This window comes from Paramormyrops kingsleyae, chromosome 5 (assembly GCF_048594095.1).
Source record: "Paramormyrops kingsleyae isolate MSU_618 chromosome 5, PKINGS_0.4, whole genome shotgun sequence".
Lineage (NCBI taxonomy): Eukaryota > Metazoa > Chordata > Actinopteri > Osteoglossiformes > Mormyridae > Paramormyrops > Paramormyrops kingsleyae.
Window position 1 is genome coordinate 25,051,325 of NC_132801.1, and position 14,576 is coordinate 25,065,900.

The 14,576-nt window shown below is 35.7% G+C and overlaps 2 protein-coding genes across 15 annotated transcripts in view; both read left to right on the forward strand.

Annotated features, from left to right (window-relative positions):
* The window catches only part of hoxb3a (homeobox B3a), an 87,515-nt gene that overhangs the window by 13,564 nt on the left and 59,375 nt on the right, over nucleotides 1-14,576 (forward strand). For 6 of the 14 annotated variants that reach the window (XR_011991791.1, XM_023814330.2, XM_072712459.1 and 3 more), the window contains exon 2: nucleotides 13,228-13,427. The exons of 1 other annotated variant lie outside the window; for it this stretch is intronic. The gene's annotated coding sequence lies outside the window, so the exon portion shown is untranslated. Of the gene's footprint in view, nucleotides 1-5,624; nucleotides 6,104-13,227; nucleotides 13,428-14,576 lie in introns of those variants that run through there. 7 more of the 14 variants (XM_023814345.2, XM_023814333.2, XM_023814335.2 and 4 more) reach the window with 4 other exon arrangements.
* On the forward strand, nucleotides 7,403-12,171 carry hoxb4a (homeobox B4a). The gene is made up of 2 exons (XM_023814349.2): nucleotides 7,403-9,595; nucleotides 10,389-12,171. Exons 1-2 carry the CDS (start codon nucleotides 9,172-9,174, stop codon nucleotides 10,706-10,708), a joined length of 744 nt encoding a protein of 247 aa, XP_023670117.1. The 5' UTR covers nucleotides 7,403-9,171; the 3' UTR covers nucleotides 10,709-12,171.

Genomic DNA, 14,576 nt, shown 5'->3' on the forward strand with positions numbered 1-14,576 from the left:
ATGCAAAAAATATCGAGAGAACCACTAAAAGCCACCTGATACAAAGCATTAGACTACTTTTAATTGATAAAGGGGAAAAGGGGGGGTGGGGGGGGGGGGGTTCCAAGTTTCTCTCCACATGCCTGGCTACTTCAGCTTTGGTATTTAAAAATTTGATTCTTATTGCTGTGTCTCTTCAGTAGTCGTGATATAGCGCAAAGCTTCATAGGCAAGTCACGGGATATCAAAAGCTCTTTAGTAGTTGTTTTCTATTTTTTTGTCGGAAGTTATAAAACAACGTTTCTGAAAATACCGAAATAGCTTCCAAGCAACCAAGCTCAATCGGTTTCATCACTCTATACCGGTTTTGTATGCTTAACACTAAAGTGCTGACAATAAAAAGTACATGGTTGCACATGTTTTGCATTCATACTATTATCCTACATTGGATTTTATTGTAGTTTCCTTCGTTGAAGGGTGTTTTTAGGTGATTAAAATAGTTCTTAAAAATAGTGTCACCTTTACACCTTCATTTTTAACCTTTAAAGTGCATTTATGAAGGTAATTTTCAGACTTATTGTAATATAAGCTTATAATATAAAAAGCTTTAGCATTTTTGTTTACTACAATCGGCACTTGCCTGTATTTTGCATTGTAGACTTAATGCCACCCTCTGGTATATATTACAGTATAGTCTTGGGAGGTCATCCATTTTCTTCCCCTTTAATAAACTAAGGAAGTTTAAGGGAGTAAACAGGAAATCAAAGCTCTAACTGTGAAGAAAGGCCAGGACTTCCATTCCATTTTTCATCAGTTTCCTTTCTTTAATTATATGGTCAGGAGGTTCAGCCCTTCGGCCTACACTTACGCACAAAATCTCTGCAATGCAACAGACTGAGATATCAGAACTGGCAACCCATGTTGCAGTGTTTCTAGTGCAGTTTTCAGAGATTTTTCCAGCCTTGACGTGGGTTTTTCTCCTGTATATTAGAGTGAAAACAAACATTGATGAAGAGCCCTTGCCCCTGGCTTTGGCATCACAGATACTGGTAACAAGCACCTGTGTAGTCAGTGGCATAGTTTAGAAGATTTGTTCATACTAAAGACATTCTCATTACTTTACTAGAAAGATGTCATTATATACGAACCTAAGGCACTGGAATTGTTTTCGAAAACATCGTCCCAGGTGTCTATTTATAGTCAGAACCTAGCATTAACTTTGATATTCAGTATTATCAGAATACAAAGTATACTTTTCCTTTTATCTTGAAAAATGAAGTTATATATAATAAATTAATAAGCAAATAAATAAACTGACAAATAAATAAATAAGTAAATAAACAAATAAATAAACAAGCAGGCTCTAGTGGCACAGGTTCTAAACCTTTTCAACAAAGCAATTTTAACGTATTAAATTGCCATTTTAACAGTGTAATGTGTTTTGCATATTGATAGGGGTAATCTGTGAGCAGATCTCATCAATAATTCATAGGGATGGGATCATCGCGAGGTCAGCAGACGAGCTGTGCAAAAAGACTCTATTTCGAAGCGAAGGCTCCCTACAATACAATGAGTTCATCTGACACAATTATGCTTTCCCTGGGATATCAACACAACAATTGGAAAAACTAGAGCTTCAGTTTTGTTTGCTTCTTATTTAATTTCTCGATGTCAGGTACTTACCTGAAACTTTTTGCAAATCTTAAATTTTGAATTTCAATAGTTTTTGAATTGTGTTAGTAAAGTGTGTATGTGTGTGTGTGTGTGTGTGTGTGTACGCGTATTTGTGTGTAATTTCCATCCTTGATTTTCGTCTTTCGACCTCAGTTTCTTACGTTACTTAAAAATAGTACTAATGAGTTTGTGCTAAGTATTTTACTTTTACCGTATTTAATTTTAAAATGATAAAAAAGCAATGAATGATATTTAGTGAACAGTACTATGTTAAGGAATAAGTCTGAAAAGCCCAGAGTACGCCATCCATTCAGTAGTATGAAGTGGTCACTGTTCCAGGAAGGTTAGAGTAATTATTGATTATGTGGCGCATATGAAACCGAATTTAGAGGGCGTATTGCCTAGCAGTTGGTTTTCCGAATTTTTATGTCTTATGCATCAGTTTATAATCTCTATAGATTCAATATCATAAGGCGACATGGAATGCGATGCTGGTGGAAGCTAACGCGGTATTACCATACTAATATTTTATTAATTAAATTATTATTTCAAGCATATTTGCTACAGTAAAAAACTTTAATGCTACTAATCCCCACCTCACTTTTTGTTTTATAAGCCTCAGCAACTGACCTGACATTACTATCTGTTATCAGAATGTTGGAAAGTTTTTGGTACAATATTGAATTGTGAACAAAACATCAGAACATATCAGTTACATTGACTGATATGTTTATTTACTTCGGTCTAAATGTTTTAGTATTCTAGCTACCTTTGAATAGCAATAATTAAACCGACAACAATAATAATAATGTTTATATTATTTAATATGTTTTGTTAAAATATTTATTTTTTGTGTTGTAACCAAGTTTTTTGTTTGCTTGTGTGACGAATAAATCTATGAAAATACCTGTCATGAACGAAAAATGCAAACATAATTAGAAAATTATTGTTAATTCGGGCGCTTTCCGATTTTTTAGGATTAAAGTAACCGGCACAGAGAGAGATATATATATTCCAGCAACTAAACCAAATACTTTGCCCATTTCAACATCACGCTCTAAGATAAATAAAAATAAGATAATTCTGTGTACGGATTTTTGATTTTCACATATCTTGTGTGACACATAAGCATGCACGCTTTTATTGTTAAGACTTGAATTTATTTCATTTTAAGCGCTGTAACGCCTCGTTATCGCCAGCAGAGCCCGCTTTAGACCAAGTTCACCAGCATTCTTTGAACGCTCTCATACACCTTTCTGTTTTTTACGATGGAGCGTCGTTCTTTTTCATCCACTCCTTTCGTTTTACCAGAGCAACCAAATATCTAGTTTAAATTTAAAATGTGTTGCCTTACTCTGCATATCTTATTAAACATCGGGTAAATAGTAAAGCTGTACACGAATAGTGTTCGACCCTTCCAGATCTTTTGAAAATAATCCGTGAAATATGTTAATAATGCCTCCGTGTATTTCGTTTTACCTCCCCTTACGTTTATAGAATTCTGCATTACATACACAAGCGACAAAATATCAAATGGGCCCCTTAAGCATTTCCCTCCATTCGCATGAAGTGAAGGTGAAGCCGGCTTGTTAGCGCAGCTGTATAGCCAGAGGGGTCAAAAAGTTGAGGGTCAAAAGTTTACGTCGTGCGTGACTCTGTCAGCAGTTGACTCTGAATTCTAGACCAATTGCTGGATGTCAATGACAAAAAGAAGAGGAAAAAATGGGAAGAAATGGAGAGGGGGTGCAGGATGCGCGAAGAGAAATTATTTAAAAGCAAGTAAGGGGATTGAAGTGTCGACCTTCATAGTGTCCCAACTGAAGCAGGGCACAAGTGAAAAATGGATAGACGATGTAGTGATGGAAAGATATTCGATGGGCGGGAGGGGGGGAGCGGTTGGCAGGGGCATAATGCTATCTTTTCTCGTTCACGAAGTTCACGAAGCGGGTTTTATAATGTCCACTTAATGTCCATCTAAAAATATATATTTTAAAAAAAGTTGTCATTATGCATAATTTAGAGATACAGAATTTCCAGCAATAAATCACTGCAAACCAGACTTTGTTAGTTCCAAATGATGCAACCCACAAGATATCACGATTGTTTTGTAACTAGCGATAGTTTGACTACTGAATTACATGAGACATGTAAGTGGAATATTGATGAAGTTATTTAAGTAAACATCATAATAACTTTAGAGAAGATTACAGCAAGTATCACGGATAAATTCATTGTATTTCGATTCCTTATTTTCTTTACAAAACTACAAGAAAATATAAAAAAGAACGCATTTTCTTCCGACTGAATTATGTAGTTCGTTCAAAATATGACAATTTACAGCTGTCAAGATTTTTTGACTACGGCTATAGATGCTTCAAGTTATTCGAATGTTAAAACTTACTGAATCATGGTATTCGAGTTTACGTTTTAATTTTTTTATTTATTTTGGTCATCTTATGCCAACTTACATATATATATATATATATATATATATATATATATATATATATATATATATATATATATATGGGCCTAATAGTACAAAAGGAATATTTTCACATTGAAAAAAGAATAACTGAACCAAAGAAAGTGGAAAAAATATAACGAATTTATAGGCGGATAACGCTGCTAAAGCATATGTATTGCACACCCTCTGCGAATTCCGTACACTGCTAATGCACTTTGATAATATTATATTGTGTTCTCGTGTAACATATACGTCAAAAAGTCGAACTATCAGCATTAAAGATACGTTTAATAATAATTTCACCACTATAATGTTAAATTGCATTTTACACCTGGAATCGACTTGAATGAAACGCGGTGGATATTATAAAACATGTTTAGAATGACTCAGTTTGTACATAACCATGAGCTTTTTGTCTGGTGGAGATTTGCAGTAGCAGGGAACAAAAATGCATTTAGCAAATGTATGCATTATCCTGGAAATATTTGAACAGAATCATCATATAAAGTTAGGGAAAGGTATAATTCAATGTCATTTTATTATGGTTATAAAAGTGGTTAAATAATACTTTTCGCGTGGGGTTCATGCAGAGGTCACTGAATTAATTTCTGTTCCACTGAACCTGCGCCTTTGCCTGGCAAAGCCTTGCTGTTCGTTTTAATATCTATAAACGCCAGCAATTTTAAACATATTAAAGCAACTGCATTTATTTATCGATTTCAATAGAACAATTTAACACTTTCATAAATATTGCTGAATACCCACAATTTATTTTATAAAAGTCTTTGATACTTATCTCGATTTATTGTTAACTTACTGGCCATGTATTATTTTTTTAAGAAAGAAAAATGGGAAATTTATTGTAGAACTGTTGGAAATATTAGGCAATTGTTTTGTACAGTTACTTTGGAATTTTACCCTGCTTTTAAAATCTGAATTGTATAACTATTTTTATTTTTTAAAATGCAAACAGAGAAGGATATTTACGGAAACCCTTGTCAATGTGTCAAACTTCGTACCTCAATGACAGGCATGGTTACATTATTTTGTGAACATTGCGTTTTATATAAAAATGCGTTCAATCAAAATGAAAAAAAATACATATCACGAGGAATTATTTCTAAATTAAACTGAATTCGGTTAATTTGTAAATATTTATATAATAAACGAAACTCAAGAAGCGTGTCACAGTTGAGCTGTTTTGTAGCCTTGGTGTCTGTATCGAATGAACCCGCCTTCATTTCTCTTCGAAGTAATGACCTAGGCGCAATTCAATATAACCAAGCAAGCTATGCATATATTACCATAGAAGTGGCAAGTGGGAGAGACTCGAAGACGGGGTGAAACGCAGGTCAAAGCGTCTAACAAATATTAAAATGTACCGAGCTTACGACACGCCTAGCTGTTTAACAAAGAATGCCAAACTATGAGATTAATACGAAAACTTGCGAGTTCTCAACAAAATGCTTTGGAGCACCTAGTGGTTAGTCACATTTATAATAGTAGTAGTGCTTTGTATGTTTTAGATGTCTTGGGGGAGATGGTGGTGTAGTATGAGAGAGAGCACTCATTGTCGTTGATACAAGGTTAAAGCGACAATTGCGCGACTGCGGTCGCTTGGCAGAAGACATTGATCCCTAGCTGTGTTTTACCTTAAATTTCCATGATATTATGACTCTATATGCCTTGTCCACTGTCTGATGCCTAGGACTGTTTAACATTCACTCGCTTAGTAAAACTATTAAAAACCGGAGCTGACGCTTTACGACGCCGTAAGGGTGGATGATGTGAGGAAGGTATCATGGAAAGGTCACGGGCTCAACCTGTGGCGCAAGAGAAAGGAAAGGGGTTAGACTCACGGGATGGGGAGCTAAGGATGGAAAGAGATAATAACCGAAGAAGGACCGCATAGTGAGTGAAGGAGGAAATGGAGTTCGAAATCAGGTGAATTGTGCGAAGCTGGTAACAACGCTGAAAATAAGAGTAAGTAGCAGCTTAATTAACACGCAATATTGTTTTGTTGCTATCGCGAAAGTCTCTAGCAGGTGCTCGCTTCTGCAGACCACGTGCTTAGAACGGCAGCAGGTCAATTCTTTTATTGTAATCGACTGAAGAGTTAAAATTAATTGGTGGTGGTTGTTCGTCATGTTTTTGTAATATGTTTATTTTGTAATGGTTTATTTTAATTTCGTTACTTATTTTGGCCAATTTACCTTTCATTCCACAATGAGTATATGCGTTCACCTCCATGTTAGAAAGTCATCGAAAGTCAGAAATTCATAGATTAGTAATATCTTAGTAGATGTATTACGTATGATGAACTTTAGCATGATGTACTTTAGACTTTATATTTATGGTAAAATCCTCGAGTTTTCTTATATTCTCTCCATCTTAGCAATACAGTCAGCTTACAGAAAGATATACATTTAAAAATGTTATCAAATAAATATAAGCAATACCCATTTTGTGGAACTAAAATGTAAAAATAGGACAAATGACCAAATGAGAACGCTGGAAATTGCCACTGAAAAACAATTTCTTCAAGGCCCATACTAAGTTTTTTTTTTGTTTAAACGCTAGGGGTGCTCTTGAATTTTATAATGTGTCCTTGTTTTGGAAAGCAATTAGTAAAGCATCTATTTATAATGAAAAATATTATAATTACAAAATTGTTGTTTCGGGTGCAAGCATTTCTGAATATTTCTCCACCAAAAACGAAGTTACAAACTAGCATTTTATTTTCTATTTTGACAAATACGTATAATTTATTTTATAAACAAGAGGTGATACAATAACTTTATAAACTGGAAATTGTTTTAGCCATATAATGATTGCAATGATGTTTCTTACATATTTATCCTACTAACAAAAAGCACTTTCAATTTGCAGTTATTCAAAATGGGCGCTGGATTATCAAAGAAAAAACAATGGAAGCAAATGCATTAACAGCACGGACTTCTGTTTTCAACTGTATCGAGGGTGATATAAATTTAAAATTCTTAGAAATGCATTTTACATTTCACCTTACAAATACGCATATTTTATTGCCAAATCAAATAAATATAATGTTCATTTTATGTTTACTATATATTCAAAAAGGCATTCGTCTACATTATATTAATTCGCTGTTCTTCTGTAGAATAGCTTCAACGTCTCATTTTCCCTCTTTCTCTATACTTTCCGTTAAGATTGTTTTAAACTCCTAATACCTGACACCCTGGTACTTGGCAGTAATACTTTAAATTCATTGTTGAAAAAGGTCTTACCTTGACTCACGACATTTGTAGAAAGTCGACAGTCCGGGTTTTACTTTTTCTTACTGCGTCTCCAGAGGTTGAGATCTGTGTTTCTGAAATAGAATAAAGCAGTAACGCTTTCCTGGGTGTTGAAAGACAATGTTTTATGCGAGAGTGAATGTGTAAATGTCGTAAATTGCATTGCAATGCTTTGAGGATGTGAAGAGTTTCGAATTTCTTCCGGTCTGCATATTTTATTGTTTTATTATACGTCCTCATCCCGGATATCGGGTAGTCCGAGTTGGTTTACAAGCAGTTACAGCCTACCATAAAAAACAAATGTTAATCTGTTTCGACGCCTGCTTTTATAATTTTCTCCCCTTTTGCCTCAGCATGTACTGTTGACGAAGTTTTCCACGCGATATCAGTGAATTCCAGTATTTTAGGACACGGGCAAATATTTTGTGTTACAAAATGTGAGATTGTTTGTAATTTCTCTGCATTTTGTTAATCTTTAAAATGTATGAATTGTAAATATTTTGCTGGCATGAAAAAAAGATGTATTTATATGATAGCTTTCTTTTTCGGGATACTTTATGTACAGCTAAAACGACCATAAAGTTAACGGTCAATTTTGGAGGGCAGTTAGCGGGCTGGGGTCGGGACAGGGTCATCCAGGTAGCAGAGAACACCTGTCATCTATATATACCCTGTAGATCCGAATTTGTGTGAATAGAAACTCGGTCACAAATTCGTACCTAGGGGAGTATGTAGTTGACATAAACACTTCGCCACTGCAGAATTATGAACATGGGCGAACATAATTTAATATTTATCCTAGTGCATTATTTTTTTATACTACGCTTAATATGAAAATTCATCTTTCATTTAAGTGTCTTCCCATTATATAGTTCTGAATGCTGTGTAAAAAGAATAACTTCAAAAAACACAAAGTCAATACAGAATTGACGGTATTCAGTAATATATTATTGTTTTATTAGAAGAATTCTAAGAAAATAAGACATTTGCTTCAATGTAACCTTCAGAATACTCGAAATGTTGACAACATTGGGGTTATTAATATTTACAATTTGTATGCAAGGTGTGCGAATTTGCGTGCACCATTAACTCGGTCATTGTAAAGGTTTAGCTGGCTTCGTTTTAATGCAAGGGTCTAACTGTGATTTAGAAGGCCCAGTAACCCGAATTAGTTGATGAATTTTCTATTGATCCAAAACAAGCCTAGATTTATCTCTGACAAGGTTTGGCCCCACGCTTAAGAGCGTTCTTTCAGTTCTATTAGTAACTACATTCAAAGTCTGAAGAAGATTGCACCGTCTTCCATTTATTTTCACGAATGCTAGCCGAAATATGTCCCAAGTTAAAATGTGACTGATAGCCGAAAGCAACATTGCCTGCCCTTGATTAGTTTAAAAAATGAAGGTAAACGGGAGGCCGTCCTCGCCGGAGAGGACTTCCTATTGTTGAACCAAGGATGCCTTTCACTTGGCATTTTTATTCATGTAACTGGTGCGATTCACTCTGCTGTTTATAATGCGCATGCCGGTGGATGAAATGTATGCAGATAACATTAGAGAAACTCAAACTATGCACAGATGATGTTTCAGATCTGCTAAATCTAATCCCATTTCCTTATCCGGGAATCGCTGGGAACCACGCCATTGGTTCTTGGTGTCACATGGATTTTTAACTTTGTTCACTTGACAGAAAGTAGGAGGGTTTTATCAAACAGGAAAACGAGTAAAGGGATAGAAATAAATTTTCTTGTGTTTTGTGTGCAATTCAAAGAAATTAATGGCCATGAGTTCCTTTTTGATAAACTCCAACTATGTGGATCCGAAGTTTCCACCCTGCGAAGAATATTCGCAGAATGATTACCTGCCTAGCCATTCGCCAGACTATTACGGCGCCCAGAGGCGAGAGGCTGCCTTCCAGCATGAGGCGATGTACCATCAGCGGTCGGGCTGTACCGAACCTCCGTACTCATCGTGCCATGGTTCCGGGGAACCTACAGCGGTTATGTCTCCGAGGGGTCACGTCTTACCCCCGCCTGGACTCCCTACTCCGCTCCCTGAGCAAAAAAACCATTGCGATTCTGTAACACCGAGCCCTCCATCCGTGTGTGTCCAGAACTCCGTCAGGCAAACCAATTCTTCTTCCAGTTCATGCAAAGAGCCAGTGGTTTACCCTTGGATGAAGAAAGTCCATGTAAACATTGGTAAGTGTTTCTAAGTTATATTTCTCTGGTTGTTCAACGTGATTATTCGAACCCGTGTGTAGAATTGACTGATCGGTGTTAAATCTTTTGGTGCACTGTGAAGTAGCCCAGGAGATTTACGATCGGTTGTTTTCAGGGCAGTATAATTACATCCTCAATAAATTTTTATTGCGCTCACTTGTACAAGCACTTTGAAGTCTTTGCAACCTTACCCTTACTATTTCTCTAGGGGAAGTGTTTTTAGAAAGGATTCCTAAGTTGAATGCTTTCGTAACATGTTTCTCAGTAGAGATGTGCTGCGCATGGGAGATCCCATGTTTTGTGCGTAGTTAGATAAAGTTTGTAGATTTCAATAACAGCTAAACACTATAAATAATTAAATAATATTGAAGTGTATATAAAATGTTAGTGCCATTAGAACTAGATATTTTTGAACGAGGTTATTAAAACGTACCTCTAAAAAGGAAAAACCTAACTTTTTGTGGCATCACCCTATAATGTAAAATCTCTGCCGCTTGAATACGACTCTTAAATAAATTCTATATGAACAGAATAGATTTTATCTTATACATCTTAACTAGTTGTACAGTATGATACTCTTTGAGTTTGGTGAAGTTGTGCTCGTTTAAAATAATTTTATAATCTTATACACGCTCTTAGCCATCAGACCCAAGCACGTGGATGAATTAACACCGTGTTCCGTGTATTTTTTTACAGAATTGACATATTTAATTTATTCTGCAGTGTAAAATGACTTGAGTTTAAATATATCGCTCTTGTATCCTCCAAACAGTGAACCCAAATTACACAGGAGGGGAACCAAAGCGGTCACGGACAGCCTACACAAGACAGCAGGTTTTGGAGTTAGAAAAGGAGTTCCACTACAACCGCTATTTGACCCGGAGACGTAGAGTGGAGATTGCTCATACCCTGTGCCTTTCCGAGCGTCAAATCAAAATATGGTTTCAGAACAGACGGATGAAATGGAAAAAAGACCACAAGCTCCCTAACACCAAGATCAGATCAGCTGCCTCCTCAAGCACAAACTCAAACAGCAGCCAAGTGCTGGGGAACTCTCAGAACCGATCCAGTGGACAACCATCAAGTCTATAGCTTTATGCACACCTATCCATGCACACTTTAGACCTCACCGTATGGCGCATATTCGTTGTGATTTTTTTTGTTTTTTATTCGTATTTTTTTAATTATTATTATTATTATTATTTTGTAAATGAAGAGAATGGCGCGATGTGGGAAATGAAGAAAACACTAGAAATTGCCGTTATTTATGAAAAGATGAAGACTGAAATAAAGCACAGATGCTTCTTTTTGTGCCATTCTAATTCTTTGTTCCCATTTCATTCTAGCTCCCCCTCCATTAATGCCAATGGTTGCAGATAGCAGTTTTCAGATTTTGTGAAGATGGATCCGTTGTTTCGTCTTTAATCATGCCAAACCCAGTCCCATTTGTCATGTTTACTCTGCAGTACAAAGGATGACCGTGGGCCTGCAGTTACCTCGACATCCAACATTGTGCTTAATAAATGATCAACGGTTTCTTCAAGAAGCGACGTTTTTAAAGTTGTTTTTTTTTTTGTACCTTATTTAATATCTTGAACACCCGAATTTTTAGTGTCACTTACCATACAATGCTAGGTGACTAAAACATTAATGAACAAGACGGAAAACGATTGTGTATGCCATTAGTAGTTAGTTTTCAGAAATAAATGTTTATCACTTTACCGGATTTATAATGAACTATTAATCGAATGAGGTATATCGTTCAATCTGAAGTCTAAAAGCAATGACATTATAATATTGAACATATAAATACCTTAAGCAGATACGAACCAAAGGCCCCAAAGACCATTTCATTCTGGAAAAAGCACTAAATGGTAGATTTAAAAGTTTAATTACTTTCGATGTTATTTTGTTGTTTAATTTTGTCTTTATGCGTTAACTACGTTGTGACCCTTTTCACATAATTTGCCCTGCAAATTTTCGACATAATGTTCATTCATTTCTTGTAAACCAAATGTAAAGTAAAAACTAGCGAAGAACAAAGGTGGGTATATGCATGATTAACGTTTCTTCATTTCTTTTTTGTTAATTTGTTCTCTGCACACGATTACACACTTGCTTCTTTCTAGGTATTATAGGTAATTCGTTTCATCTCTTCTTTGCATTCCGGTCCTCCCTTGTTATGACAGAAATGTGGTCTTCCATATTTGTATTTCGGTCGTTTCTTTCTCATACTTCGTGTATCTATACCTTAATATTTGTAAATAGTGATAGAATGAATAAAACAAAATACGAAATGTTATTATCACCTTTGTGTCCTTTTATCTCTCCTTCTTCGTAATAAGCATATATAAGCATACACAGTAATATCTGTAATCTGAATTACACTATTCCTAACAACAAACATTTTATTATACAAACATTTTTCCATTTTTAAAGACAGATTTCTGTTCGTGCATACGTATCTTAAACAACGGTTTTCTTTTTGGTAATTCTGTATGCCTCATGGACGAGTAGTCCTGCTAAATTGTGTCTTATTTCTTGTCTTTAATCAACCCCCCCCCCCCCCCACCCCCCCGTTCCTCTCATTTTATCCGTATTTGCTGTTGCAGTTTGCTGATGGGAAAAATATAAGTGAAACGAGAATCCCAACCGAGTACGTCTTATAAGTTGCCTTGTTCAAAAAACGTTTATTGCATTAATGATTGTAATTTTTATACGAACGTTTCTTCGTGTTTGTAGATTTTGTCTTTTTTAATGGAACGGATCTGTGTCATATCTCAAACCCTGTCAAACAAAAAGATAATCAAAAAGATAAATGGTTTCTTTTGCGAGGCGCAGCCTCTGTATTAATTTTCATTTTCTTTCTGTGCAGAAGTATTGGAAGAATAGCACACATGAAAATAGCCTTTTCTTTTCCCAATTTGGAAGTTACACGACAAATATACCCTTTTACTGCTAAGTGAAAATTTCATGGCTCAGAACAGATTTTCTCTTTACTCCAATGATGATTAGGCATTAGAAATTAGATCCTGATATTGTCATTTACTTCGCATCTCACCTGCTACTCCTGGTATAAACCATTTAAATAATCTGAATGATGGTTGTTAAACGAAAAAATAACACTTTACATGCTCTGACGTCATTTTCTTAAAATAATCCCAACTGGTTATATGGTGGAGAGACTCTTACTGCATTTGGAAAGTACAAAACTCTTTAACCTTGTGTAGCTCGTATTTGTAAATTTTGCATCATCTAATATACTCTGCAAATAAACGTTAATTTTAGGTTATTAAAACAGGCCACCGTAAATATGGGTTTACAGCTGCAGGAGTTTATTCACGTGCTTTATGGCATTGTGATCCCTGTATTGCAGCTTGTGGAAAAAATGAATTTGTGTGCAGAATATATGCACATAGGAATTCTTTTCCTATTCTCCGTATCTGAGTTTCTTCCCTAGTCGTGTGAATAAGAGTAAGACAGATTTCAAAAGAGCTTAAAGTTCACAGCCATTATTTGGAGACAGACGCTAAGAAAAATGCGAGAATTATACAGAAAATCATTAATCACTTCTTTTCTTTAAATACTCATTCTCTTCTATTGTTATTCAGCAGCAAATCTGTACGGACCTTCTGCCGGGAGGGGGAGAGTTCTTGGAGGACACTTGAAGATTCTTCCTTTTTTACCTCCTATCCCCTCTTTTCAAGCAATACCATAAGAAACTTTTTTTTTCTTTTCTTTTTTTTAAAGAACATCCCAGTTTCACACTGACGTGAGACACTTTGGAGCGTAGAAGATGGGATCTAAACAGGTAACGGCTAAATGTTCTTTGATTGTTAAGTTTTATTGTTTTATTGCCCTATCCTCACAGTCGGTATCAGAAATGCATTTGCTGATGCTGATAACTGAAAGGTTTATGGCCGCTTTGTTCAAAGACTTTTATAGCCGAGCTGTTTTGTATGTTTTTTAGTTTTATTCTTTTATCTTCGTATTTTGGTGAAATAAGTTTTTAAGTATAAATTATTTAAACTCCAATTTTAGTTTAAATGTATGTGATATTGTACAAATAATTATCTTTAAACTGAAACACAGTGGTTGAATATATTTAAAAGGTGGGATTTTTTTTAGAATATTAAACAGTATACGTAAAGAAGCGATACGTTTCATGTTAGTCAGCCTACACCAAGCAAAACATTTCCTCGTTGATAATTATTTATTTGAAGCTATTTTATGCACATTTAAATTCTATAGATCATATTGTCTTTGATCTTCTACAAAGGTTAGTAAACCAGGGGATTCTTTTCTGTGTATTTGGTACAATGCGCTCTGCTTTATGATAAAGTATAGTCTAATAGATAAATAGCAAAAATATTCCAGATTGTACAGATGAAGAGAAGTGAGGGAGAGAAGAAAATCGATGCGAGGATTCAACAGTAAAAATCGTCAAGCTGGGTTCAACAAGGGGACACGTTTTCTAAGCGATTAGGTCCGTTGTGAAGTCACAGACTGACCCCTGGAACCCTTGACCTCCTTTGGACTGGACACCGCTCCGTGTTACATTCTCAACATAAACCAGGAGCCGGTTACTCATAACAGCGCGGTGGGAGCCCTGCAACCTCGAGGGCAGGGCCTGCCGGTGACATTTTGTGTAAACTTGGTGGACACAAACTAAGACGTAGGTAGTCTCATCCGTGTTTAAGAAACAGGACCCCTTCCATTTTTACAGCAAATGCACATACCGAGAACCTGTCCCTTCTGTGGATATTCCTCTGGTAGTGGTGTACCCTTAAGAACGATGTTGATAATGTGTCATGCCTTCTAGGCTTTGATATCGTCTCCCATATCCCTCTGGTGTTTTATCCACATAAAGTTGTACACTTGCTATTGGCACGATACAGGATTTCTCACAGAAATATGATTTATTCCGTCGGCGATTTGCATAATAGGTTTTTCAGCGTGG